Genomic DNA, 26,562 nt, shown 5'->3' with positions numbered 1-26,562 from the left:
CCCTACCTCCCTCCCCTCCTCCCTTCTCCCCTCTTGCTGTAAGAGGAGGGGGGTCCCTGCCCCGGTTTGGCCTCTTTCCCCTTCCTGATGCTGGCCCAGAGACCGCCTCTGTGTCTCTTTAGCGTTTCTGTATCTGTGTGCATATCCACGTGGGTGTGCCTTCGAGTGTGTGCGTTTGCAAGTGAGGCTCAGTCTACCCTCCCCAGGGACTCCCCCTCAGGACAGAGCCGGCGTGGGCTTAGCACACCTGCCAGGCTCTTCCCCACTTCTGTTCCAGGTTCGGACTGGGATGGGTGAACCCAGGCTGGCGGGCCAGCCCTCGGAGGTGGGGGAGCTGGGCACCAGCCCAGGGCACAGGGACACGCCCTCGCAGGTAACAGGCACGGCACACGACATCATCGCGTTGGGGCATGCAGGGGGGCCCTGCCCAGGCCTAGGCCCGCCCCTGGAGGTTGGCTGGACACAGAGAGGACATTTAAAAAAATAGAGAGAATTTAAGCTTCCCAAAAAAGAGATGGGTAGGGAGAAGGAGGCGATGGAGGCCGAGGTGGGGCTGGGAGGCGAGTGGCTTTCTGAGACTCTGGGCCCCTGGGGTGACACGGTCTCTGTGGGCAGGACGCGGCCCTGCCCAGGCTGCGCCCATCTGCCTGCCCGGCTGGCCCAGGGGAAGGGCACCGTATGGCTGTGTGTAGAGTCTGTGCGGGCGGGGGGTTGGCCGCGGCGGCTGCAGGCCCACCCCACGACCCTGGCCCAAGCGTCCATGTGGCCGGCTGGCTCTCAGGAGGCGAAGTAGGAACTCTGCATGGAGTAGAGCCGGTCGATGGGGTTCCCCACGCGGGCCTGCAGGGAGCCCACGTCCGAGGAGCCGAGGAAGCAGTCGCTGAGGCTGGTTAAGGAGGTATCGCTGTCGATGTCGTGGAAGATGGAGTCGTTCCCTGGGGGCAGAGGGGGCAGAGGGGGCGTCAGGAGCCGGGGAGGGCGGGAGTTCCTGGGGGGCTCTGTCAGCCCTGCAGGCTGTGTGGCCTGAGGTGAGGAGGGATGGGATGACCTGTGGCAGCAGCGGGGGACCAGAGGTGCTGAGGGCCGCGGGTGGTCTCGAGGGTGCCCCTTCCATTGGGAGGCGACAGGTGGGCCGTGTTGGTGGGGCCTCCCTGGTCCCTGGGGCGGGATGTGGATGTCATGGCCCCCGGCCTGCCGGATCAGGCAGCGGGCGGGGGCGGTGCTGGGGTGGGCAGGGGGCAGGGCGGCTTACCATAGGGGTTCATGTGGTCACCTGGCATTTGGGGCGGCGTGAGGCCCTGCTGGAAAGGGTCGCTGCTGCCGTAGGGACTCTGCTCCATGGCCACGATCTGCTGTTGTGGGGGGGCCAATGGCGTGTAGGAGGCCATCATGCCCTCCATGCGACTCGACAGGACCTCTGGGGACAGAGCACACCTTTACCGACCGGCCCTGTCCACCCTGTCCCGAAGCCCACCCCGCCCCCAGGGAGCCCTCCCAGATGTACCTCGGGAGTTCCCCCTGACCTCCCACGTGACCCCTCAGGCCACGGGGCCCACTGCAGTGCCCCTGACTATGACCTCCTCTGGACTCCCCTAGATTCCAGGGCCACTGAACCCAGGTCACTGACCCCTGGCCCCTGTCCCCAGACACACCCTCCAGCTCCTCTTCAGGAATCAGTTTAACAAAAGCCAGAGACCTCCCCTCCCCATGTCCTCCCTTCCTCCAGTGGCCCTGCCCTCCAGAAGCTCACTGCCTGGGGGACCCGGACACTAAGCAGGCAGTAATGATTCAACATGTGGGTGCAATGGGCTCCCTGCATCTGGGAGCATCAAGGTGGGGCCCAGGCCAAAGAGGCTCAGGGAAGGCTTCCTGGAGGAAGGGACCCCCTGACTCCATGTAACTTAAAGAATCAGCAGGGATTCAACCACACCAGGTCTCAGGCATGCCCTGCCACACGCAGCAGAGGCAGGGAGGGGAGAAACTAGCCAAGGGGAGCAGGGAGCCGCAGGGGGAGCAAGGGGCTGGAGCCTGAGGATGAGAGAAGGCCAGGGATGGGGAGGAAGATGGTTCTCTTTGGGCCCAAGCTCAGCGTGGTTCTCCCTGAGGCTATAGGAGGTTCGTGGAGGGTCTTGGCCAGGGAGAGGCTGTGGAGAAAGGCTGGCAGGGTGGAGGCTGGAGGCAGGGACCACTGAGGAAATTGAGGGAGGGGCTGGGGTCCCTATTAAGGTGGGTGTGGGAATGACAACTCCTGGGAGGGCATGAGGGATACAGGACCAGAAACCACTGCCCTACTTGGCAACTGAGCAGATAAAGTGACTGGTGGACCGGAAGGGTCAGCGGTGACTCCCAGGGTCCTGGTGTGGGCACTGGCGGGGGGTGGTGCCATTTGCTGAGATGGCTGGGAGGAGCAGAGGGTGTTGTGCGAATGTGGTAGCAGGGGCTGCTGTGTGGAGTACTGTAAGGGCTAGGAGGAGCTCAAGGGGGACCGTGGAACATTCTCGGGGAGGCTGCATCTCGGAGGCAGCTGGGAACACAGGAGGTGGCTGGGAGACCAGAGACAGCGGCCACAGCCCCAGGGGGCCAGGCTGTCGTAGGAGAGGGGGGCAGCGGGGGCAAGAGAGAAAGAACTGGGCTCCAAGGCTCGGGTGCAGCCGGGGACATGGGCCTCTCCCCGGAGCCCCTGCCTCACCTGGGAACAGGCAGCCCTGGGGCTCCCACTTCTCTTGGGCAGTCCCAAGAAGCTCCCTGTGCTCTCCCTTCAAGGCTCAATGTCCCCATGGGGCTTGGGAGGCTAGCCCCCCGGCCCCAGACGTCGTAACAGTGTTTTGGCAAAGCCCAGGGTTCAGGGGCCTGGCTGGTACCCCTCCAACTGGCTCCTTACCACCCAGCAGGGGCCCACCCTGAGCTCCTCAGCACCCTGCAGAGAGACTCGGGAGATTCCTGCTGAATTCTACTGTGGGCCGTGGGGTACGTGGTCATGTTAAAAGCACAGGCTTGGGGCGCCACACTGGGGTCCGAGGCCAGCTCTGCCCCTTACTAGCCGAGTGATCCCAGTAAGTCCTCTGGTCTGAGCCTCAGCCTCCTTGGCTGTGAAATGGGCTGACGATGCCCTTGCCCTCCGGGATCAGTGGCACTCAGTGAGGCGGAGCATGGTCAGTGGGGACAACCGTGCCTGGCGCACCCTGAGGGTGGGACATGGTTGCAGGTGTCTGTCTGTTTGCTTGAAGTAAGCTCTACGCCAAACTCAGGGCTTGAACTTGTGAATCTGAGATCACACGCTCCACTAACACGTGCCCCAGGGGCAAAAATTCTGCCACCCTTCTGGGCAGCCCACCCCTCCAGCTCTCTCCTCCCGGGTCCTGCCCGGGGTCCCCACCACCTCTCTGGATCCCAGCAGGGTCTGGGGCGGCAGCTCTCAGAGCCCTCACAGCCCTGGTGGAAGGTGCCCGGGTGCGGGGGGACAGAGGGGGAATGCTGTCACCAGAGGCTGAGCCTGGGCCCTGTCACCCTGTTCCCGGCTCACCTTGGCCCAGCCGCTGGGAGTTCTGCTGCTCCTGCTGCTGCTGGTGCCGCCGTGCCAACTTCTTCATCTGCGGGGGACACAGGTCGTGCCAGTCCCCACCTCCCTGCCCCGGTTCGTTCCCGGCCCCTCCCAGCAGGACCCCGTCTTCTGCCTGCACCCCCACTCCAGCCCTGCCCACTGGGGGAGACAGGTGGCCTCTCACCTTGGCTCTTTGGTTCTGAAACCAGACTTGGACCACGCGCACGCTGAGGCCCGTCTCTGCTGCCAGCGTCTCGCGGACCTGCCCGGTGGAGGGACACAGATCAGGCCTGGGGGGGCCGGGGCAGCAGGCCAAGGAGGCGGCAGTTTGGGGGAACTGAGGGATGGGGGGGTGGAGGGACGTCCCCGGCCCCAGGGAGAGTGGTGGGGGCATTGTCTGGGAAGGCGGCAGGTGTGGGGTGTCAGCCCCGCCCCACCCCAGCGGCCCCTCACCTTTCGGCAGGGCTTGGAGGACACCTCAAAGGAGGCCTTGAAGGCTCTTCGCTGCTGCGTGGTGAGGATAGTCCGGGGTCGCTTGGGCCTCCGGGGGTCCTTCCCGTCGTCCCCACTGCCTTTACTCTGGCTGCCCTGCCCCTTGGCCGGCTTCATGTCCCCATCCTCGTCCTCGCTCTTTACTGTGGGGGACACACGCAACCCATCAGTCTGTACAAGGGTCTCCAACCTGAACCCTGAGGCCATCTGTGGCCTGGCGGGATCCCATCAGCTCCTGCCAAACCTGGCCACGGCCGGCCCCCCGGCACTCAGGACCCCCGGGGAAGCACGCCAGCCTCTGAGAAACTGGTTCCCACGGCACGAGCCCAGTGCCGGCGGGCCCCACGACCCAGCGGAGACCCCAGGGAGCCTTGTTTCTTGGAAGCTTCCAGGGACTAAGAACGGTCAGGCAAAGACATACCCCAGACATTCTCACACCGAGTATTTATGACCACGGCACGCACGCCACACACACAGAGTCACACTCTCAACCACTGACGTGCACGTGCGCACCGGCACGTGGGCTCACCGAGGACTGGGCACACGCAGCTCACAGAGTTACACACACACAGGCACACGCTCACAGGTGGGGACATACAGGCACGCACACACCCGAACACACACATACACACATGCATGCACATGCACGCAGAAGCATGTGCATTCACCCAGAGACACACCCACGCCCACCATGCCCATGCGGCCACTTCCATGCCCAGAACTGTGGGTCTCAGAGATGCCAGCCCCCGGTGGACTCGATGCGCCTCCCGCTGCCTCTGAGTTGGAACTAGTCTCCTTTTTCCAGGCCCATCTTCCTCAGGGCATGAACCCCAAGGGTGGGTCTCCTCCCTCCAAGAACCCCGCCCCAGGCCTGGTATGAATGGGCCAATGGCACCTGGCCAGTGTCTGCTCTGCCGTGAGAGTCCAGGCAGCCACCATGGTGCCCTGCCCACGGGTGGACCGAGGGACAGATGGAAGGGGAGCTCACTGCTTCCTCCAAGGGCCCTGACAGTGACAAAGCTCTTCCAGATGGGCAGGTCCTATGACCGCGGACTCTAGAAAGGGCTCAGAAGACCAGGGCATCTCCTCTCCAAGCCCTCTGCTCCGGTCCTCCCCACTATCCTGGAATGACAGGGCCCAGCTTTCTCCCTGGCTTTTCCCTTCTAAGACTCACTCCTAGCTGTACCTGCCCTTTTGCCAGGAGGGCTCTAAGATGGCACAGTCCTTTTGGAGGCTGGAGCAGAGAGGTGCCTTCATCCTGGGAAGGGGGGGTCTTTGCCTCCACCACAGAGGGCCCCGGTCCCCCCACCCCGCCGGAAAACAGAAGAGCCCAGGCTGCTGCTCCCACTGCTGAAGGATGTGTCAGAGCCTGGCCTCTCAGCCACCAGCAGCCTGCAGACCTGGGTCCGGCAGAGACACCTGTGGTGCCGTGCCACGGTGGCGGCCACGGCAAGGCAAAGGGACAGCGGGGTTGGGGGGCCAGAGAGCAGGGTACATGTGGTGCGCATGTGTGAACACCACACTACATGTGAACATGTGGATAAATGTGTGTGGCCGTGTGCACAGCTGCTCAGTACATGTGTGATGTGTGAGGTGGGTCATGTGTGCACATGTATGGATGCATGTTTCAGTGTATGCACACGTGTGTGTTCCCGGGTGTGGGTTGGTGCCTGCTGGGAAATCTCAGCATACGTCTACAGATGTACATGTGTCCGCGCACATATGCTTCTGGGCATGGGTATCCACACATGCATCATATGCGCGTGTGTGTGTACATGTGTGGTCCCATGCACAGACACTGGTGCGCGAGCATGCGTGCTCAGTGGTAGTGTCTTCAAGTACATTTGTGTGCTTGGGGATGTGCACACACCTCGGTGTCCATGTGCGCCTGCACACGTGTGTGTGAACACATCAAGGCCACGGGCGTCAGGATGTGTTGTCTGTACAGAGCTCGGGTCCTGGGGTCAGGACTGGGCTTCTCCGGCAAGGCCCCCTCCCCGCCACCTGCCCCCCCCACCCCCGCTGCCTCCCCAGCTCCAGCCATGGCTCACCAGAGTCGGACTCGTCGGGACTCACGGAGCTGAGCAGGTCCTTCTCCTTCTCGTAGTCCCCCTTGCACAGCAGCTGGCCCTCCTTGAGCACAAACTCGTCGCCCTTGCGGAGCTGCCGCTCGCACACGCAGCAGCAGAAGCAGCCCAGGTGGTACACACATTCCAGCGCCCGCATCACGAACTCTGTGGGGGCGATCTTCTCCATGCAGCCGCTGCACTTGGCTGCGAAGAGCCTGCAGGTGCACAGGGTGGGCACATTGGCTCGGCTCGGGGGTCCCTCCCAGAGGCCACTGTCCACCAAGGACCTCTCCCTCCTGCCGCCCTGACCTTCCACCCCAGGTAGGAGAGGCCCACCCTGGGCGCAGAGCCAGATGTGGGAGGGTCCCGTGGCCCTACTCTTCTGGCTCCCAGGGCCCTGGTGGCCCAAGAGTGGGGGCTGGGCATCGTGGGGGCTGGGCACTCTCCTGGGTGCGGGGGCTCGGGGCCCTTCCTGCTCAGAGACAACGTGGCCACTAGAGGGCAGAGCACAAGGTCAGCCTCAACCTTCCCCAAGAGCCAGGGGATGCCAGGGCTGGGTTCCAGGGCTGAGAAGGGCAGGCAGCCCCCTGGTCCCATCTCCCTTCACTCCAGGACCTGCCCCGCCTCTTCTCTGCTCCCCCCACCCTTCCCATATCCAAGCAATCCTTAGCCCTGTCCAGCCCACCACCCAGGCTGGGCCACTCCTCTTCTGCCTGAGTGCCTGCCCCAGTCCCCTTCCTGGGCTCCTGGCCCCTCTCACCCTTCCACTCACCCTCCAGGATGAGAGCCAGAGGAAGCTGTCTAAAACACACATCTGCTCACGCTGCTTCCCGGCTCCACACTCTGCCATGACTCCCTGGTGCCTCAAGGCCCTTCACATCCTGCCTCTTCCTCTTACCGTCTTTGCTCCTCCAGGCTGCAGCCCAATGGGACAGCCTGCGCTTTCTCCACAGCACCTTCCTACTGGCCTTTCGGCATGTTCTTTCTCTGCCCCTCGGTTGGGTTAACCCCCACTTATCCCTCATTTCGGCCTAAGTGTCTTTACCATGTGTGGACATTGACTGAGCACGGACAGCGTGCCAGCTGCTGCTCTAGGCACGGTGTGAGCAGAAACGCATTTAGTCCTTGCAATGACCCGATGAGACAGGAATGAACACTGACCCCATCATAGAGAAAAGGAAACTGAGGTGCCGAGAGGTGGAGTCACCTGCTCAGGGTCACATGGTAGTAAGGGATGGGGCCGACGCGGAGCCTGGCCTGCTCCAGCCTGCCCGTGACACACCGGATCCGTCTTCCATCTCTGGAGACAAAGCCAGGCGGGGGTCTCCAGCCAGCGTGTGCAGAGGGTCTGAGCAGCATGGCCCCTCCTCTGCCCTCACCTACTGACCGCTCCTCCTGGCTCCCCCCTTGCAGTCACGTGCCCCGCTCTGTGGGAACTCAGCCTCAACAACACTTTGATGGAAAAATTTATGAAGAATCAAATTATTGCTGCTGGGAGGGAATTAAAACCATTTTTCATTCCCCACGTCCCTGGGCCACGTCTGCGGGCGCCACCTTGGGAGCGCCGTGCGCATCCCATCCCTCTTTATGGCCCGCTGTAGCAGGCACGGATTACAGCTGCAGTTCTCTGCTAATCGGTTCTGGAACAGAAACGGCCATAAATGCAAGGCAGTCGGCCTGCCTCCCTTCCCGGGGCTGCCATCAGCGCCGCCCACGACGAGCTAGCGGGGCGCGGTGCACAAGGCCAGTCTGAGCTCTGCCCGCCGCCCTGGCGCTCAACGTGGGGGCCTCCCCCAGCAACCCCTGCCATCCGCCTCTGTGCTACCGAGCAGGCTCCTACTCATCCTGCAGTGCCCAACTCCAGTGCTGCCTCCACCGAGAAGCCTTCTTTGATGCCCCAGGCAGGGGGAAGTGGCCTCCTGTATGCTCACCTGAGCTTCCCTCAGGCCTCAGTTCCTTCTACTGTGAAATGGGCATGTCAAGGGGACCTCCCTCAAAGGGCTGTTGTCAGGATTCGACGATGCTGAGCTTGTAACTTGGTAAATAAGTATCACATCAGTGACAGCACACGAGCCTGCCAGCTTCCAATTCTGCAGGCGTTCCGCAAGGCAGGGCCTGGCTCTACCTGAACCTCAAAAAGTCCTCGGTGACTGTTTGCAAAGCAGGTGAGTGTAGGCTTGGGGTGTGTGCGGCAGGCAGACAGGACCCCGCTAGCCCACATAGTGCATGGCTTTGCAAGGGGAACACAAGCTGGATCTCAGCTCCGACTTGGCCCTTTGGCTGGATACCTTTGTTCAAGGTACAACCTACCCAACTGTCCATGGCAGCCTTTGGCAGAGGCCCCTAGCAATCTGGCTGGCTGTCTAGCTCTGCCAAGGGGCTGGGAAAGGAGCCAGGTTTCCAGAACTGAATGCCCTGCCCTCCCCCCCACCACACCTCTGTCCCCTCCCCACACTTCTGCCTCCTGATCTAGGTGCCACGCTAAGGTCTGCAGCCTGGCCTCAGTGGCCCATGAACAGACAGGCGCTGGCTGATCTCTGTGCCAGTCTGGCGGGGCCGGGGGGCCAAGGCCAGGGTCAGAGCACCTCCAGCGGCTCCTGGAGAGGCGGCCCTCTTAGGTAGGGGAGGGGGGCAGCGGGAGGGGTGACCCGCATTTGCAGGCACCCACCACCATGCAGGCTGCATTCAGAACAGCCGTGCTAATGCCTTGGCAGCAGGGGGTCGATTGCTACTTTCTCCAAACTCATCAACACAATCTATTATTAATACTTCTCCAAAGGCTCGGTGCCGCCATTACCGAGGCAGTGCCAGCCACTCGGGGCGTCATCTGTTATCTAGATTGCAAAAACTCGGGATATAAAACAAACTGCGCACACTTTATAAACGGAATGTGCCATCCGCTTGGTCTCCAAGCATCTCTCCACCCAATAAAACATCGGGGGGGATGCATGAAATACTCACTCCCAATTATGGGGCTGCCTTTTGTCTACAGAGCCAGGGTGAGCAAGACTAACGCACGTGTGGGAGGGGCTAGGGGCACCAGTGGGGTTCCCTCTTCCCTGTGAGCCCCCCTCCCTCCCTCAATCCCTCCCATCGTGAAGGGCTGGTGGAAGCGGCCACTGAGAAGCAGGCCCAGCCACAGGCGAGTGGCACTGGGATTGGACGGACTTGCGTTCAATGCCTGGTTCCACCACTTCCTGGCTAGTGACCGGACAAGTAATTGCCTCTCTGAGCCTCAGCTTACTTATCTGTATAATGGGCCCAACAACACTGCCTGCCTCTCCATGTGAAGATGTAGCGGGTTGTCAGTACAAAGCAGTGGGCACGGAGGGAGAGGTCAGTGGGCTGGAAAGCCTTTGGAAGCCTGGAACGGGCCTCTCCAGGAACGCTGCACAGAAGCTGCAAATACTCACCAAAGACTGAGCAGCTCAGGCTGAGGAGCTCCCAGCCTTCCTGCCCTGCAGGGGCCCTGGAGCCTGATGCGAAAGGCCCTGCCAGCATCTAAGGCACTGGATTTGGAGCCTAGGTCATGATCTCAATCCTGACTCAGCCACTCTATGGCTCTGTGAGCTTGAGCAAGTCTGAGTTTGTGTCCTCATCTGTAAGATGGGGACAATAGTCCCCACTCCCCAGACTTGTGCTGGGCGTTCCAGATGGGTGTGTTTCTGCTTCCCACACTTGGGGTCGAGGGATGGTGGGGTGCCATGGGAAGCTCTGAAGCTCCCACTCCACCTGTGGCTTCCCCTCCAGCCACCTGGCCCTCTTGGTGGTCCAGGCTCCCCACTCCCCCAATCCAGAAGCTCCAAATCCAGAAGGCAGCTTCATGACCACACCACAGGCACACAGGCTTGCCAGCAACCCACACAACCCCCCTCATTCTCCACGTAAAGCACCAAGCCTTTCCTCCTGCTGTTCCTAGTGTCTAGAACACCATTCCTCCCACCCTCAACCTTTGACAAATCCTTTCTGAAGGATTCAGCTTGGATATCCCTTCCTCCAGGAAGCCCCCCTTCTCCTCTCCAGTCTTCAATGTCTTCCTCGCTGAGTTCCCCATCCTCAAATCTCCTCCCCATTATGGTATTTACCCTAAGGAATCCACTTTCCCTGTTTTCAGGTCCACTTTTCCAAGCGTCACCTCCATCTTTGGAGCTGAGCACAAGGCCCCAGACGCATGAAGGTAAGTGTCAAATGTGTGTGCAATGAATGCTGAACCAACCAATATAATCCTGTTCCACCTGTGAGGTAGGGCAGGTGGGTCCCCACCCCCAGCCTGGTCTGGCGGGGGCACCCACCACCGGCCTCGGGAAGACAGCGCCATCTGCAGGAGAGAAGTGTGTGAGGGGTGTGCTGGAACTGGCAGCCCAGGGTTCCAACCTGACTCCATAACTTTGTCTCTGTGTGACTTAGGTCAAGACATTTAACCTCACTGAGCCTCAGTTTCTTCATCTATGAAATGGGACTGGTGGTACCTACCTACAGGGTTGCTGGAAGGGCCTACTGCATGCAAAGCCCTTGGCACTGTGCCAGAATGAAGAAGGCACCCCATGGAGCTGCCTTTCTCTTGTTCTCTTGTTGCCCTTCTCAGTCACCTTCCTGGGGTCTCTGTCACTCCTGGGAGCAGCCTTCCTGACACCAGGTTTACAGGTCCCAACCAAGCGTCCCCCTGATGACCACCCTGGGTTCTGGGTCCTTCTAGCTCCTGTCTGGCCTGAGCTGGCAAAGCACTCCTGGATCAATTCTCCGTGTGTCTGTCTGTCTTACTAACCGTGTGTCTGTCTGTCTTACTAACATTACTGAACTCAATTATCATTACCTGCATCACCTCGTTAAGACCTCGAAGAACCCTAAAAGGAAGACACTGTTTCCATCCCCATTTTACAGATGAGGACACCAAAGTGCAGAGGGCAGTTTCAAGGTCACGTGGCGGCAGCACTAGGGAGTATATACTCCCTCCCTGCTCTGTGCATCCAAATATTTCTCTGCCCACCAATCACCCTTGTCCTTTGCTGGGGGTACCATGCCCAGGTCTGTCTGCCCTCAAGGCTCTGGACGCCCAAGTTCTGATCACTCAGCCTCAGCCCAGCACCCAGCAGGTGTAGCTGAGTGGGTTTTTCTTAAACCAAACTGAACATTTCCCTGTCACAAACCAATCCCCCCTCCCCCAGGATCATCTGTGATTTCGGAGTAAGAAATTCCCTTTTTAGGGACATCCTTCCCTTGAAGAGTCCCTGGCTATGAGAACACATCTCTGTCTCCTCCGAGTTTTTATTGGTTTATTTGTTTAATGCTCAATTTATTAAACTCATAAAGCTAATAAACAAAACTCTGAAAACCAATTTTTTCTGGAGCATTTGAACATGGATTACAAATCTGATTAATTAATTTCTCTTAAGCCACTGACAAATGCAGAGAGGCAATGCTGTACGTCTGATTCTTTTACCTCCAATAAAAGTGGCTTCCTAACATCCTGGGGACCCTCCAGCCTCTCCCTTCGGGTTTTCATCCCCAGGTCTTCGAGTCCATAAGCATGCACTAGGCTTAGAATCTTGGCTCTGTCCCTTCCTAGCACAAGCACAATACACAGGCCCCTTCTCTCTGAGCCTCAGTGGCCCCATCTGTTCAATGGGGATAACAGCTGAGCTCCATGAGGCAAGCTGAGTAAGTAGGCATATGATTGCTGTCATCATGGTTTCAAGACTCCCGGCACCTGTCCCCCATCCTCGCTGAGTAGAAGCTCGTCTGTCTCCTCCTCACTGTACTGCCATTCCCATACCCCATGGCTACACCTTACAGTTCATGCAGCCCCTCACCGGGGCCTCAGCCCAAGAGCGCCCATCAATTTCAGGATAAGCCCAAAGACCTCATCATGGCGCTCAAGGGCTCCCGCAGCGACACGCCCGGCCTCAGCTCCTCCACTCCAGCTGCCAGACCTTTCACTGCTCCCTGAAAACAGCCAGCCCTTCCTGCCTCCTTAACACTTAAAACTCCACCTGCCCCCAAAGCCTGTCTTCTCGCCCCCTTTCTTTTGCTTCTTGCTGAACTTCTCTTCATCCTTCAAGACCCAATTCAAGTGGAACCTCCCCCGTGAAGCCTTCCCTGAGACCTTGATACTTGTGTGTCTGAAGCTCTCACTGACCTAGAAATCAGAAACTGGGTCTGATTCACACACACATCCCACGCTGGGTTCTGACATGGAGGAGGTGACCAGTGAGTCTCCGATGAATGAGTGAATAACCTTGTGAGAATGAAATAGGCAGCCAGGTAGGACAAGAGGACACTGGCTACTCTGCTTCGAGGAGTTTGAGAATGTTGCCAGTAGCAAAATAAGTGAACTCACCGCTCTCGGCCCATGGCCCCCTTCACAGCGATACAACCTGGAGGTCAAGTCCTAACTTCTATATCGCTTAAGTCCTTTACAAACCTCCTGTCGGGCTGGGGTCCATCTCTAGCACACAGGGAAGGCCCCCCCGGGTGGGAGGGCCGTGTTGGTATTCAGTGACTCCCCTGGCCTTACGTGATTGGGTCAGACCTGGACACCTGGCTCAAGGTGGGCCAATCCATTCTCTGTCCTGTGTCCCTCCCTTCTGCTCATCAAGAGCTTTTTGTCAGCCCGCTGGGCTGAGAGCAGTATTCTCCACATCTCCAGCATCAGCTACGGGGCCCTGGGTCATTCACATCCCACCCCCCCCCAAAGATTTATTTATTTATTTATTTACTTGAGAGAGAGAGAGCACGTGCATGCAAGAGAGCAGGCAGAGGGAGAAGAAGAGAGAGAATTTCAAGCAGACTCCCTGCTGAGCCCAGAGCCTGAGACCATGAAATGAGCCAAAATCAAGAGACGGATGCTCAACTAACTAAGCCACTCAGGCGCCCCTCACATCTTTTTCTTGAGCCTCAGTTTCCTCTTCTGTACAAAGGGGCTGTTAATCTTCCCTCCCCTGGTGATTGCGAATCTGCTGAGTTCTAACCTGTGTGAGAGGATCTAGTGCAGTGCCTGGCACAGAGGGCATCTTGGCAGGTGTGCCTCCCACTTCCTCCCCAGTCCGAGTCCCACCATGGTGCCAGGACACAGGTTCTGGAACCTTCTCTCCTCACCTCCAATTTCAGTAGGAAGCCCCCGATCACATCATGGGGTCTATGCTCTCCCCATCTGTCTGTGCCTCTGAGGTACAGGCTTCCTTCAGATCCTCACCCAGGGCCACACTGGGGACCAGGCAGATTTGCGCCTGGCTTCCTTTAGGGTCTCTCCAGACCCAAGTCCCACAGTCCTTGGAAACACTCCCTCCATGGGGAGGGAACCGCAGCGCTCGGTCCCACTGGCTATACCTTCTCCTGTTCACTCAGCAAACATCCATGGAGGCCGACTCTGAAACAGGCTCGTGCAAGATGCTTGAGGGACAGAGTGGGGCCAAATCTGGTCCTATGAGGGCTGGCATAGCATGACATGTGCTTTGATAGGCTACACCTGGTGGGCACAGAAAATCATGGCAATCAATCTGGAAGAGAGCTGGGGACTTCCTGCGAAAGGTGACACGACACATAATTAAGAAGCTGGTTCTGGGGGCACCTGGGTGGCGCAGTCGTTAAGCGTCTGCCTTCGGCTTAGGGCATGATCCCAGCATTACGGGGATCGAGCCCCACATCAGGCTCCTCCGCTATGAGCCTGCCTCTTCCTCTCCTACTCCCCCTGCTTGTGTTCCTTCTCTCACTGGCCGTCTCTATCTCTGTCAAATAAATAAATAAATAAATCTTAAAAAAAAAAAAAAAAGCTGGTTCTGGGGTGCCTGGCTGACTCAGCCGTTGGGCATCTGCCTTCGGCTCAGGGCGTGTGATCTCAGCATTCTGGGATCTAGCCCTGCATCAGGCTCCTCCACTGGGAGCCTGCTTCTTCCTCTCCCACTCCCCCTGCTCGTGTTCCCTCTCTCGCTGGCTGTCTCTCTCTGTCAAATAAATAAATAAATAAATAAATAAATAAATAAATACCTTAAAAAAAAAAAAAGAAGCTGGTTCTGGAGTCAGAAAGAATGGTGTGAAGAGTCTGACTCCCAGCTCTGCCACTAACTGACCTTGGGGCAAGGACCGCAGTCCCTAATCACTGTGATGTGTTTAGCCTCTCTGGTCCCAGCTTTCATAGGCTCGCTGGGAGAATCCCAGGATGGCATGGTCCCAGAGCACTTAGGGCGGGCTCCTACACAGTAAGTGCTCCAAACAGTGGCCAACATGATTATTGTCTAGGGCTGTGCTGTCTGTGATGATGCCATTGAAAGATGAGCGGGAGTTCACAGGGGCACAGGGGACAGGACCTAGACACTCCTGGGGGTCCAGCTGCTGCTGGTAGAGTTTGCCTGTCACTTGGAGGAGTTGATGGGGTGAGAGCAGGCAGAGGGAGCTGCCTGGCCTCCTTCCTCCCCGACTCGTTGACATCTCCCCCACGTGCCTGCCGCGTCCTTATCATTCCGGGCGTAGCTGTTTTTTATTTTGAGACAAAAAGGGGCCTGTTGATGGGGATCCAACTCAAACCAGCTGCAAACATCTGCTTTGATGCGGCGGCGGCGGCGGGCCAGGCGGGCGGCGGGAGCCGCAGGCGGGGGCCCCGGTGCGCGCGTCAATCAGGCGGCTGGAATGCGCGGCGTGGCCGGGCGCTCTGACCGGCGGCCGCCGGAGCGCGGGCCTCGCAGGGCCTCTTCGCGGCCTCGCCGCGCCAGGGCCGAGCCTGCAGCGAGGGCTACCCCGGAGCTTCCTGCGGGCGCGCAGACCCAGCTGTGCGGGGCCGCGGGCTCCGAGACCCTTTGATCCGGGCCCGGGGCGCTGTCGGGAGCCCGTGGCCCGGGCTGGAGGTCACGGGCCAGGGGCAGGGAGGGACGGGCACAGCCAGGAGCCCTGGGTACCATCCAGGGGCCAGCCTGGCCAGGCAGGCACAATTTCGGTGACTCCACACACGTTTATGGAGTGACTGCTACGTGCCAGGCACAGTCTGGAGGGTGGGGATAGAGCAGTGAGGCAAATGGACAGTCTCTCCCACCCCCGGCTTCCATTTTAATGGGTGAGGGGACAGGCAAGTTAAATCCCTAGCATACAGAGTGTAACAATTGGTGACAATGTGATGAAGAAAGATGGAGGGGGAAGCGCAATGTGGGTGGCCAGGGGTTCTAGAAAGAACTGTCAGTGGCTATACTGAGATCTCTGGGTGGGGGGATCCCAACAGAGGGAACAGCAAATGCAAAGGGCCTGAAGCTGAGTGGATCTGGGATGTTGGACAAATGACAAGGAGGCCCTTGTTGCTAAAGCAGGTGAGGAGAGACGGGGTGGGGAGGGGGCTAGGGCAAATAGAAGCAGGGGGCACATCTTGTGGGACTTTGGCTTCGTGGAAGGGTTCTGAGCAGAGGGGGCATCTGATCTGACATCTTAACCAGGTTCCTCAGGCAGCTGTGCAGCGGTGGGGGCAGGAGCAGGGAGACCGATTGGGAGCTTTTCTCAATAATCCAGGCAAAAGATAATGTCTGCTCAGATCCAGGGAGGTGCTGAGAAGCGGTCCGAGCTAGGATGTGTTTTGCAGGTGGACAGGGACAGGAGAGGATGACGGAGAAAGGCTGGACACATGATTTGGGGGCCTGGGCAATGGGCAGGACGGAGTTGCGATTAAATGACATGGAGAGGGAGGCCAGGTGGAGGAGGGGAGATTGTGGGGTAAAGTTTTGCACATGTGAGGCGTGAGCTGCCTTCTAACAGCCATGTGGATGTGTCCAGGGGAACTGCATATAGGAGTCTGGAATTCAGAAAGATGCTCGGGCTAGAGATACTGTTTGAGAGCTGCCAGGATACACACACACACACACACACACACACACACACACACACACACTCCTAAGAAGAAGTTGCTGGGTGCACACAGCTTGGCACCTGATAACTAGCCTCTCCCCTTTGGGACTATTACCCCTGTGGTGGGTAGACGCAAGGGCCAGCCTTTGCCTCATGAGGCTCTTTTCCATTGGGGGTGCTGGGGCTTCTCTAGGGATCAGACCTTGCCTAATGGCATCAGGGAAAGACAACGTGCAGGACCCGGCAGGAGGAAGGCCGGGCATCACCTCCTCTCAGCACCCTCCCACATGCCCCTTCTGGCCCTCTACCCTGGGCAGCAGTCAGAGGGTCAGTGGGCTGAGGCCAGGCCCCAAGCTAAGTCTCTACCTGTATTACTTTATTAACCCTTGGGCTGAAGCTCTTCCCTCTTTTTTCTGCCCTTCACTGATGAATTCATTGGATGATTGTTTTAGTCATTCATTCACCTAACATTCGTTGAGCACCTACTATGAGCCAGGCCCTATGCTGAGCTCACAGTAGGAGCCTTCTCCTCCTACGGGCTCATCAGACCCCTCTGAGCTAATCCCAGATTCCCTTCCCCCATTCTCACTGAGTCACCAGCTCCCGGTTGCCAAATCCAGCAGCCATTGCTACTGTTATTATTACTAAAATTCACTGTTTCCTACATAGCAGGCCCTGTGCCTTATCCTCACACAGACTCCTCTCCCATAAGACCCCTCACAGGTAGGCATTGCCACTCTCTTTTCACAAAGGAGGAAAGTGGTGCTCAGAGAGGGTAACACAACCACTCAGCGTCAGAGCTAGGATGATAGCCCAGATGTTGGGCTCCGGCGCTCCTGCTCATTCTTCCTGACTCGCTCTATGGTTTTCTGGACCTCCCTGTGCTTGAAGCCCTCTCCTGCCTCAGCCCCCCCCCCCCCCCCCCCACCACTTGGAATGGCTTTGCATTTGCTGTCTGCTCAGAGCTGTTGGGCCCATGACCTGGGCTGGGAAGTTACAAAGAGGTGAGGGGCTGACATGCAGGTAAAAGAGGACAGACTCCACACCACAGGATGCAGAGGTCTCTGGATTTCTCTTCAGGGTCCTGAGTGGTCAGAATAGGCCAGGCCCATGCCTGTGTGCCCAGGAATGGCTGACAGATCTGGGACAGGGCCTGCGGAGGTACAAACTCTGCTGGGGGGCTCGGGGGGGTCACAGAAGACTTCCTGGAGGAAGGGGCCATAAAGAGTGCAAAGGATTGAAAGGGGGTAGTGGTAGGGCTGGGAAGGGAACAGGGGGGTGTCTGATTCCAGGGTCTGGGCTCTGTGTAGGGGCAGAGAAGCAGAGAGGCCATTTTCAGGAATAGGGAGACAGTGGGTCAGTCATGTTGGAAGTGAGAAAGGAGAAGGGTCAGTCTGGAAGCCTTGAATATTGGGCTACAGAAGACAGGTCCACCCACTCAGCCTGCTATCCCTCTGTCTATCCACCTATCCAGCCAGCCATCCACCTGCCCAAGTATCCATCCATTGCCCACCTAGCTACCCTCTCAGCTGCCCACCCATCCATCCACTATACCCATCCAACCATGGCACACACACTCAGGCACTCGCTCGGTGCCAAACCTTGCGCCACGACTCCTCCTCTTGAAAGCAGAAACTGCCTTTTAAGGCTTTGGCTATAAGACTTGTTGATTCTCTAAGCATTGACCAGACACCTGCCATGACCACACTGTGCTAGGTGATGAGGAATCAGCGGGGGACAAGATGCGGGGTCACTTCCCCTCCGTGAGCTCCTGGTGTGACGAGAGCAAGGTTTTCCAGGAGAAAGGAGGTCTCAGGAGGACAAATCCAAGGCTCCACGGGAAAGCCTAATGCTGACTAGCTGACATTTTGGCCTCATCATTCTGACCCCGAGGACTTGGGCTCTCTGGACACAGACCAGAGCATTTTAATCAGGGTTATAACGACACTGATGCACTTCCTTTGAGTGTTTTCTGGAACAACCTCCATTAAAGCAATTTAATTTTTTGATCAATTTTCTTTCTCGTGCAGTTAAATAATTTACCACTTTTTCCATTTCCATTTTTATTTTACTGAAATTATTTTCATTGAGATAAATTATTTTCCGTGAAAATTTTCAATAAAGTTTTGCTCTCCCATCAGGTTTGTGCTCGAATTACATCTTACCGATTGTAGAGCTCTGACTCTTCGTTTAATTTGTACGGTCTTTGGTCTTTACTGTGGGTGTTGTCAACTGTATTTAGTACTGGTTAGTTTACCAAGTTAAAATATCCCCCAGGCTCAGGTTGGGTGGGTGGTTTTCGGTGTTACCAACGAAATCACCAAAGTTTATGATCACACGTATTATCAGGTAGTCAATGAAAACATGCTCAGGGTCAAAACCATGGGGTCAAGACAGCCTTGTGGGTGTCTTCAGTTGGGTGCAAGCGTCCAGCTTCAGCTGGGACACTATAGGTCAAGTGTACTCCTTCTTGCCTTTCAAAGATTCAGACAGTGACCCTTCCCCTGACATCTCCCTCTCCTGGTTACCTCTCCCCCTCCCCCAGGTTCTGGTGGCTATTTTTCCACACTCTGGTCACAAGCCTGGGTTTGTCCAAATAGCAACTTGGGCCTCTAGGGGCGAGAAGAGCCATCTCCTCCCTTTTTCCCCACCCTATACTCCTCTTAATGTAACCAGAGATAACATTAAGTTTGTCAGCCCAATCACCAAGGACCTCACTGCCCAGCCTCTCTCCTGAGATCTGCACCAAGCACCCCTACCCCCTACCCCACCCCACACACACCTGTGCTCTTGCTGTCAAGTTTCTGAGCCTCACCCTGGCGGACTTTGCTACTAAAATGTCAAACTCACAGGACTAGCCCTGTACTCAGCACTTCTCATGTAGCCCCTCCCCCACGTGTATGGGCCTCACCTGTAGGTAAACCTCATGACCACCCTGGCAGGTAGGAGTCCCTTCCTTACACAGGTCACCCAGCTGGTCAGGTAGGGCCAGGGCCTGGCTGGTGACCACCACATTCTCCTGCCTTCCTGGAGGTTGGGAAGGTGGTTGGGGACAGGCGAGCAAATGCCCCAGCGGTTTGGGAGCTTGAGACCTGTGGGTGGCCAGGACGCAGTCACAGTGAGTGGGCAGAACATGTTCCCCAGCTAAGGGGCCTGGGAGATTAAGCCAACAAGTGGGGGCACCAGAGCCAAAGGACTCAAAGCCGGTGGGAGGAAGGAGGGAAATTCTGGAAAAGGAAACCCCTGGAGGTGTGGCTGGCATGATTTCCCACCCACAGCCAGACCCTCTGCTAGGGAGCAAGAAGAGGCTCTGGGAGACCGCCTCCCTGGGTCTCTGCCCTCCGCTGGGCCGGGGGAGGGCGGGCGAGGGGCGAGCCCGGCAGCTCAGGGCCGGGCACCCGGGATGGGCACCGCCGCGCACGGCCGCTCGCTGGGTCGGGGGGACCCGCTGCCCGCCCGCCCAGCCGTTTAGTGGGTAACTGATCGCCCCGCGCCCCGCCCCAGCCGCCCGCCGCCCGGCGGAGCCGCTTAATCACCGCCCGTCCGCCCGCATTAGCATAGTAATGGCCTTTAAATTGAGCCTCTTTGTTTTTTAATTAAGCTCCCAGCAGGTACAGAGAAGAGCGATTATTGAGGAAGCTGCCAGCGCTAATCGCCCGCAGTCATTTGACAATTAAAAAGCGCCCGGTTTTAACCCTTTCCCCGCGCCCGCAGCAGTTCCCCCAGCATTTATCCAGCGCCAAGTGTGTGCGCGCCTGCCCCTGGGACTTTACAGACCCCGCCTCTGGCAACTTGGAGAGGTCCCTGACAATGCCTGCATTTTGCCGAGGAGCAAACTGAGACGCAGAGAGGGGAAGTAACTTGTCCAAAACGCACAGCCTGAGCATGGGGGAGCAGGGATTGGCAGACTCTAGATTGCTAGAGAAATCCAGCTGCTTAAGCTCTGCTTGGAGCACCGTCCACCTTGTGAGTCTGGCAAAATTCTTCTTGTGCTTTAAGGCCCCAGTGGGCACCTCCCTGCCCCATGGCAACAGCCCCTTGGGAATTCTCAAGGCATCCTCTCCTCCCTGCTGGTTCCGCCATATCCCAAATGCGGTGTGTCTGGCTCAGTGCGGGGCACTGGGGAAGTGGGGACCAAGCCAGAAGTGGGCTTAGCCCACATGGACCTCCGCACCGGGAAGGGAGAGACACAAAAGACAGTCAAAATTGCTCCTGATCCAGCCCAGGCTGGGGGGCGCATCCGAGAAGACTTTCCTGAAGACAGGCTTGTGCACAGACAGAGGTGGGAGAATCAGCCAGACCAGGATGGGAAGCGGTGGACAGGCCAGGCAGCGGAGGAGACAGTGAATGTGAAGGCCCAGAGACAGGACCAGAAGTAACCAGAAATAAAAGGTGCAGAGGGCGTGTGTGTGGAACAAGAGACCGCTGAAGAGTGGCAGGAACCAGCTTGATGGTACAGGGTCTCCTTGCCGACCACCTACTTAAAAAATGCGTTATTTAAAAAAAAATAATTGAATTTATTTTTGAATAGGTAATGCATTGGATGGTTTAATATTCAAATGTACAAAAAGGTGTTGGCTTCCATCTCCTCCATCCCATCCCCAGCCATTCAGGCCCCCCTACCCAGAGGCAACCAGAGCCTTCCATTTGAGACCCCTTCCCAAGATATGCAATACCTATGTAACACACAGGAACCCAAGAGTATACTGTAATCCCCTCCCCCCCCCGATTTTTTTTTTAAATGAGGACTAGTTGGGAGTTTTGTCCTTTTTTTTTTTTTTTTTGCATAAACACCAATTTACTCTAAAACCGTTCTCTGTGCTCCCCCTTCCCACCGCATAACTGTGGGAGAGGATTCCACATCTTGGCCTGGAGCACCTCCTTTCACAGCAGCATGATGTTCTATTGTATGGGCAAACCCTAATTTATTTAGCCCGTGCCCTGTTGATAGCCTTGTGGGCCATTTAAAGGATTTTTGTCTTAATCTCAAGAGCCATGGGAAGCCATGGAAACGTTTTAAGTGGGGAGTAGCTTGAACGATTTACATTTTTAAAAGATCACTTTGGCTGCAGAGCAGGGACCCGGGGTGGAGGAAGCACAGGGTGGAATCTGGAAGACCAGCTAAGTGGATCGCTGGTGGTGCCTTGCAGGGGAGATGTGCGGGGTGGGGGGTGGGAGGGGTGGGGCTGGGCTGGGCTGCAGGAGAGGGAGAAGGGGTAGGTTATCAGAGAGCGATGTAGCGATGGCCTGGGCATTGGGGTGGGTGGGTGGCTGCTGGATGGACGAGCAGTGACCGAGATGCGGACACACGGTAGTGGTTGGGGGACCACGGGGAGACTCCAGGTCCGCAGTAAGCCCCATCCCACTGCACTTCAGACCCCAGTCCGTCACTGGGTCTGGGATCTTCCCCCAGGTCAGACTCTCCAGATCTGAGCCTCATTCTGCCTCAGCCAGCCCCAAGCCCCATCTCCGCCTGCTCACTCTTCAGAGGGGTCTACAGCGAGTGGCCCTGAACCCCCCCTTCCTCCACTCCAGGCTGAACTGCTGTTTGTGAAGAGGGGCAGCCCTGAGCAACACTGGCAGCTGGCTTTTTAATAAATATAGAGGAGGCTCCCATTATGCATGGGTGTGGGGGTGAGGAGGAGGGCTCTGGAGAGAGGGACCATTTGCTCCTGGTGACCACCGGAAGAGAAGCCCTTCTCTGCTCTTGGCTCCCCAGTTCCCTGGTGGGGGTGGGGAGCAGACTCTCCATGCCCTGGAGCTCCTCTCACCATGTCACTTAGCCACCATCCCTGGCTCCCAGAGAGGAGCTCCCTCTGACTCCGCTAGAGGCCACAGGAGGCAGTGTGCGGGCGGCACTGCAGGCAGCGAGGGGTTAACAGCCTGCCCACCCCCATCTATCAGCCAACATCTCCCAAACAGACGGACAGACAAGGCAGCTGTCCAAACAGGCCTGTGTACCTGGCCACAGCAGCAGAGAGGACAGGGCAGTGGCTGTTTACTCTGATCCCCTCCCCCACAGTCACACACTCACACGCCCACAAGCCCTGGCAGGGCATTTCCCTGCAATCTTGCCTTGGGGATGCACCCTCCACTCCTGAGTCAGAAGGTTCCTAAACGCTCCTCTCTGAGACTAGGAAATGTCCTTGCTCAGGGCTCTGGGCTGGGGCGGGGGGTTGTCTCTAGGGTTGAGGGCTGAAATGGCCGGTAGGCCCAGTGAGCAATGCTTCCCAAAGCCCACTCTGTGAAGAGCAAAAACTGAATGCCTTGAAGCTGGGTGACCTGGCGACATTGGGGCGCCTGAAGCATCATCATCTCAAATCACCTCCTGGGAATGTCTGCTCAGGGTGGACGTGGCTCCTAGTGGGGACTCTTGGGGCTTCTAGGGCCCCATGCCAGGCCCCCTGGACAGCTCCACATTGGTGTACCCACACTCCTGCCTCAGGAGAAGCTGACCTCCTCGACTGGCCTCCAGACAGGTGTCTCCTCCTCTGTGTCTACTGCCTGAGGCCACCAACTGCCACCCTCACCTCTGCCTGAGGTCCCCCTCTCCCTTGACACCTGTCCCCACATTTGCCCCATCATCAGGCTCCTAAGCGGCTCTCAGATCTGACCGTCCTCACTGATGGAGATCTACCTGTGGGGCTGGGGTGTGTGAGGTGCCCACGATGCCAGCCACCAGCACGCCAAGCCCTCCCCCTGTATCAGTGTCCCCACTCACCTCCCCAGGTTCCTTCAGATGCCCCTTCCCTTGGGAGGCACCCTCCCCCCACGCAATGTCAGGCTCCCCACCTGCCCTGGCACTGCATACTGAGCGTCTGCTGTGTGCCTGGCTCTGGGCAGAGCTCATGCATTATTTACCTCTCTTCCCCTCAACCCCGTAAGGCAGGGGCAATGATCAGCCATTTCACAGATGAGAAAACTGAGGCTCAGAGAGGCCCCATGCCTTGTGCCATGCCTCACAGCTACAAAGTGTCAGAGCCCCAAATAAGAGAGAAGGGCAGTGTGTGATGTGGTAATGGAACAGAGCCTCTTGCTTGGTATGTGAGCGGAGTCCCTAGTACGGTGCCTGGCACAGGTGGGCAGCGAGCAGGGCACAGTTTGACCGAGTCCCTGTTGCAAAGTGCCCCATGGATCTGTGGACCTCACCACTACCAGGCCATCACCTGCCTCATGGCTGGGCTGGCATTACTGGGGGGCGGGCAATGGAAACAAACGCTCCCCCTCCGCTGGGGCTTTCTGTGTCCTGCTTTACGGAGGGGCACTAAGGCTCAGAGAGGGAAGCTCTTGTCCACACTCAGCCGGCTGGGACACAGTGCGCCAGGATTCTGTCCTGGGCTGTGTACCACACCCCACCCCCAGCCCCCTGGAAGCCAGGTCCTGGACCTCTCCTCAGCAACCCCCACCCAATGTGACATCTTTACGGCACATGCTGGGTCTGCGAAGGCCTGGATGGGGTGAGGGGGAGGCAGGACACCTCTCAAGTAACGGATTGTAAATTCCTGGGCCCCGGCTTTCCATCCCTAACAACCTCCTCCCGGGGCTCACAGCGCCTGTCCCTTCGCAGTCAATTTAAATGAGGGGTCCCAGACCCTGGGTGTAAAGCATTCCAGACTTGGGAGAGGGGGCAACTATTGTTTCTCTGGGAAAAAATAAAATAAAATAAAATAAACCGGGTCTCTGCAGCTTCTAATCACTCTCACATGTGCTCTGTGGTTCCCACCGAGGACAGCCCTCTACAGTGTAGGAGCCCCTCATGGGCACTGACCCTGCTTCTCCCCAGAGCCCATGAAGCAGGCCCCGGATCCCCATTATACAGGGAAAGAAACTGAGGCTGGAGGGAGAGAATAGAGAGCTACATGCCCTGGTTCCCCATCCATTTCATGCCAGACATTGGGTCTCATTTAATTCCCCAATAATCTCACACTGACTCACGATCCCCATTTCACAGAGGGGACAAGTGAGCGCCTCGCTCATGGTCATCAGCCATGATCTCCTTGGGCAGACAGGCTCTGTGGAATCTGAACCCCAGCCCTTCTGACTCCAGATTTGGAGACCTTCACACCATGGCCATGCAGCGTGGCCTCCCCAGGTGAGGAGCACCCGTTGCTCCTTGGAAGGGGCCTGGTCCCAGCAGCCCTGCCCTTGGCAGGTACCCCCCCCTCCCCACCACACACCACAGCTGGGGCCTGAGAGCACCAAGGCTGGTTTTTAATAAGGAAGATGAATTTTCTTAGAAGCCCCGGATTCGGGGTGGGGGGGACAAGGGCAGCAGAGGCTGCCCGACTGAGGCCCTCTCTGCCCTTCTGGTGGGAGGGGAGCAGAGACCTGGCCCAGTGGCCTCTCTGCTGGCTGCTGGGGGCCTGGGCTGTGGGGGGCCACCGCCCCAGGCCTGGAGGGAGCTGGCTGTGCACGGCCCGCGCTCTCTCCCCGCGTAAGCCCACAGGATATTACACTGCCTTTGTGTGCCTGGTGACCCAGCTGCTGGTTATTGAAAAATTCCACCGCTCGGTGCAGGGCAGGCCCGCTGACCCCTCATCCCGGGACGCGCCTATCTTTCAAAAGATACGGGATTAGAGAGCCAGACCCGACCTGGAGCAAAGCCCCGTCTGGGGTGTCTGTGTTTTCCTGGCCTCTCGGGATCCTGGCTGGAGTGGGCTCTTGGCGCAGGATTTAATTAGTTGGAATCAGCCTGCGATTACTGCGACGACTGTTTACCCAGCCACTCTGCAGTCTGAGCCCTGCTCGGAACAAAGATGGGCCCCTCGGCCCCGCTGGCCAGGCCAGGGGCCCCAGCTGAGCCTGGGCCCAGCTGCTGGGAGGGGAGGGCTGCGGGCCTGGCCAGGCCTTCTGCTGGCACACCTCATTTAGCCAATATTTGTGGGTTTTTGCAATGCAAAGCATCTACGTGGGGCTTTTAAAAAATTAAAGCATCTCAAGAAATTTATGGCCGATTTCCGAGCGGGGCCCCTCCCCCCAGCTAAGGGCAGGCGGTGGTGGCAGAGCTGAGCCGGTTTACTGGGTGGGACTGAATCTGTGGATGGTATGGGTGAAGTGGGTGTGGGGGCTGTGTCTGGGAGGCCGAGCTCTGGGACAGCTGAGCAGGTACCCTCACCTTGCGCTTCCCTTGCCCCCCACTCTGCCACCTCCGATGCCCTCTGGCTGTCTGGCTGTCCTGCATGCCCCTCCAGGCAACCAGAGTGGTAGCGGCCGGTGTGGTTAGGGAGAAGAGGTCTGGGTGCGTACTAGCCCCCTGATTCTCATGCCTACTCACTACGCATGCCAGTTTGCTTGTTCCCACATGCGTGACTTCCGCCACGGTCCATAGGACTCCACCCATAAGTACCTCTCCGTACGTATGCTTGTGTGCACCCCTGGATTTCACATGTCAACAGCCTGCAGCCCCCCTATATCCACCTACACGTGCCTGCCAATACTTACACACATGTTGGTCCTATATGTGGACACACCCATACACACCCAGGGGTAGCCACTCACTACCTGAACGTCTGTTTCTGCCGAACCCTGCTCTTGACACAAATATACAAATGTGAGGGTCTGCACTCCTGTGCACACACATGCTGTCCACACACTGTCATGTGCACGCTAACACACACCGCCTTTGAGCACTGCACATGCATACAACCATATCTACAGGCTAATTCCGAGAAAGTTCCCACATTTATACCCACATACAACTGCTTACACGCCTGTAAGCACACACAGAGGCACATATGTTTCCGCCTGTGGGGGACGCCTGTACTCACGCAGGCATTTGTCCGGCCATGGGAGGCTGCTGGGGCGGTGTCAGGGTTTTTCCTCTCAGAGGGATGTCACCCAGATCCAGGGGCAGGTGACTGTTCTGGGAACCCAGTCCTGCTGGCCTACATTGTGGGAGGCTAAGGCACAGGCCAGAGATACTCTTGAGAATTCAGATTTGGGAGACCTCTCAGAGCCAAGTTTCTAGAAAAGCTGCCAGGCTGAGGTCCAGGGCGGGGCTGGGGGCCTGGCCACTCTGCCCACAGGTGTCCTCAATCCCTGACCCAGGAGGCCAGCCTTCAGCTTCGTCTGAAGGAATCATCCCACTCCTATGCCTCCCCCCACCTCTGCCATGGTCACTGTGGTTCCCGTCCTGCCTCGTGGCCTGGGATTCTTGGGGGGTCATCCTGGGGGCAGGGGCAGGAAGTGGGATGCCCAGATTTAAAGGGACTTTGGGCTCCAATGACTTCCCTTTCCACCCTGCCCTAGATACAACTGACCCCCAGCCCCAGAGCCACATGACCTCACAAATACATAGACATAGGGATGTGCCTATAACACACGTCTACCTGTGGGATGTGCCTATAACACACGTCTACCTGTGGGATGTGCCTATAACACACGCGACACATATGTAAGGTGACCGGAATGCCATCTACTCACCCAGGGAAACAAAGCACGGGCACTGTCACCTATCCACCCTTTGTTCTTGCCGGTCTGCCGCCTGGAATGCCCTCCCACCTTCACCGCCAGGGCAAACCAGATTCTTCCTCCTTACCCCTCGCCCCTGCCTGCCCTTCCTCTCCCACTCTGGTTGCCGGGGCCAGGGCTGCTCAGAGCTCAAGTGCCCAGAGAGCCCCTTGACTGGGCTGGACCCAGGCC

At 57.9% G+C, this 26,562-nt stretch overlaps 1 protein-coding gene across 1 annotated transcript in view; it reads right to left on the bottom strand.

Moving 5' to 3' along the window:
* Positions 1 to 564: 564 nt before the first annotated feature.
* The window catches only part of LMX1B (LIM homeobox transcription factor 1 beta), an 81,065-nt gene continuing 55,067 nt past the window's right edge, over positions 565 to 26,562 (bottom strand). Inside the window, exons 3-8 of the mRNA XM_002916321.4 lie at positions 6,085 to 6,317; positions 3,995 to 4,176; positions 3,726 to 3,803; positions 3,524 to 3,590; positions 1,274 to 1,417; positions 565 to 935 (exon numbers count right to left, since the gene is read on the bottom strand). Of these exons, the coding sequence (XP_002916367.1) occupies positions 778 to 935; positions 1,274 to 1,417; positions 3,524 to 3,590; positions 3,726 to 3,803; positions 3,995 to 4,176; positions 6,085 to 6,317 (862 nt within the window). The 3' untranslated portion in view covers positions 565 to 777. The remainder of the gene's footprint in view (positions 936 to 1,273; positions 1,418 to 3,523; positions 3,591 to 3,725; positions 3,804 to 3,994; positions 4,177 to 6,084; positions 6,318 to 26,562) is intronic.

Source organism: Ailuropoda melanoleuca, chromosome 7, assembly GCF_002007445.2.
Source record: "Ailuropoda melanoleuca isolate Jingjing chromosome 7, ASM200744v2, whole genome shotgun sequence".
Taxonomy (NCBI): Eukaryota; Metazoa; Chordata; class Mammalia; order Carnivora; family Ursidae; genus Ailuropoda; species Ailuropoda melanoleuca.
This window is presented reverse-complemented; position numbering and strand designations above follow the sequence as displayed.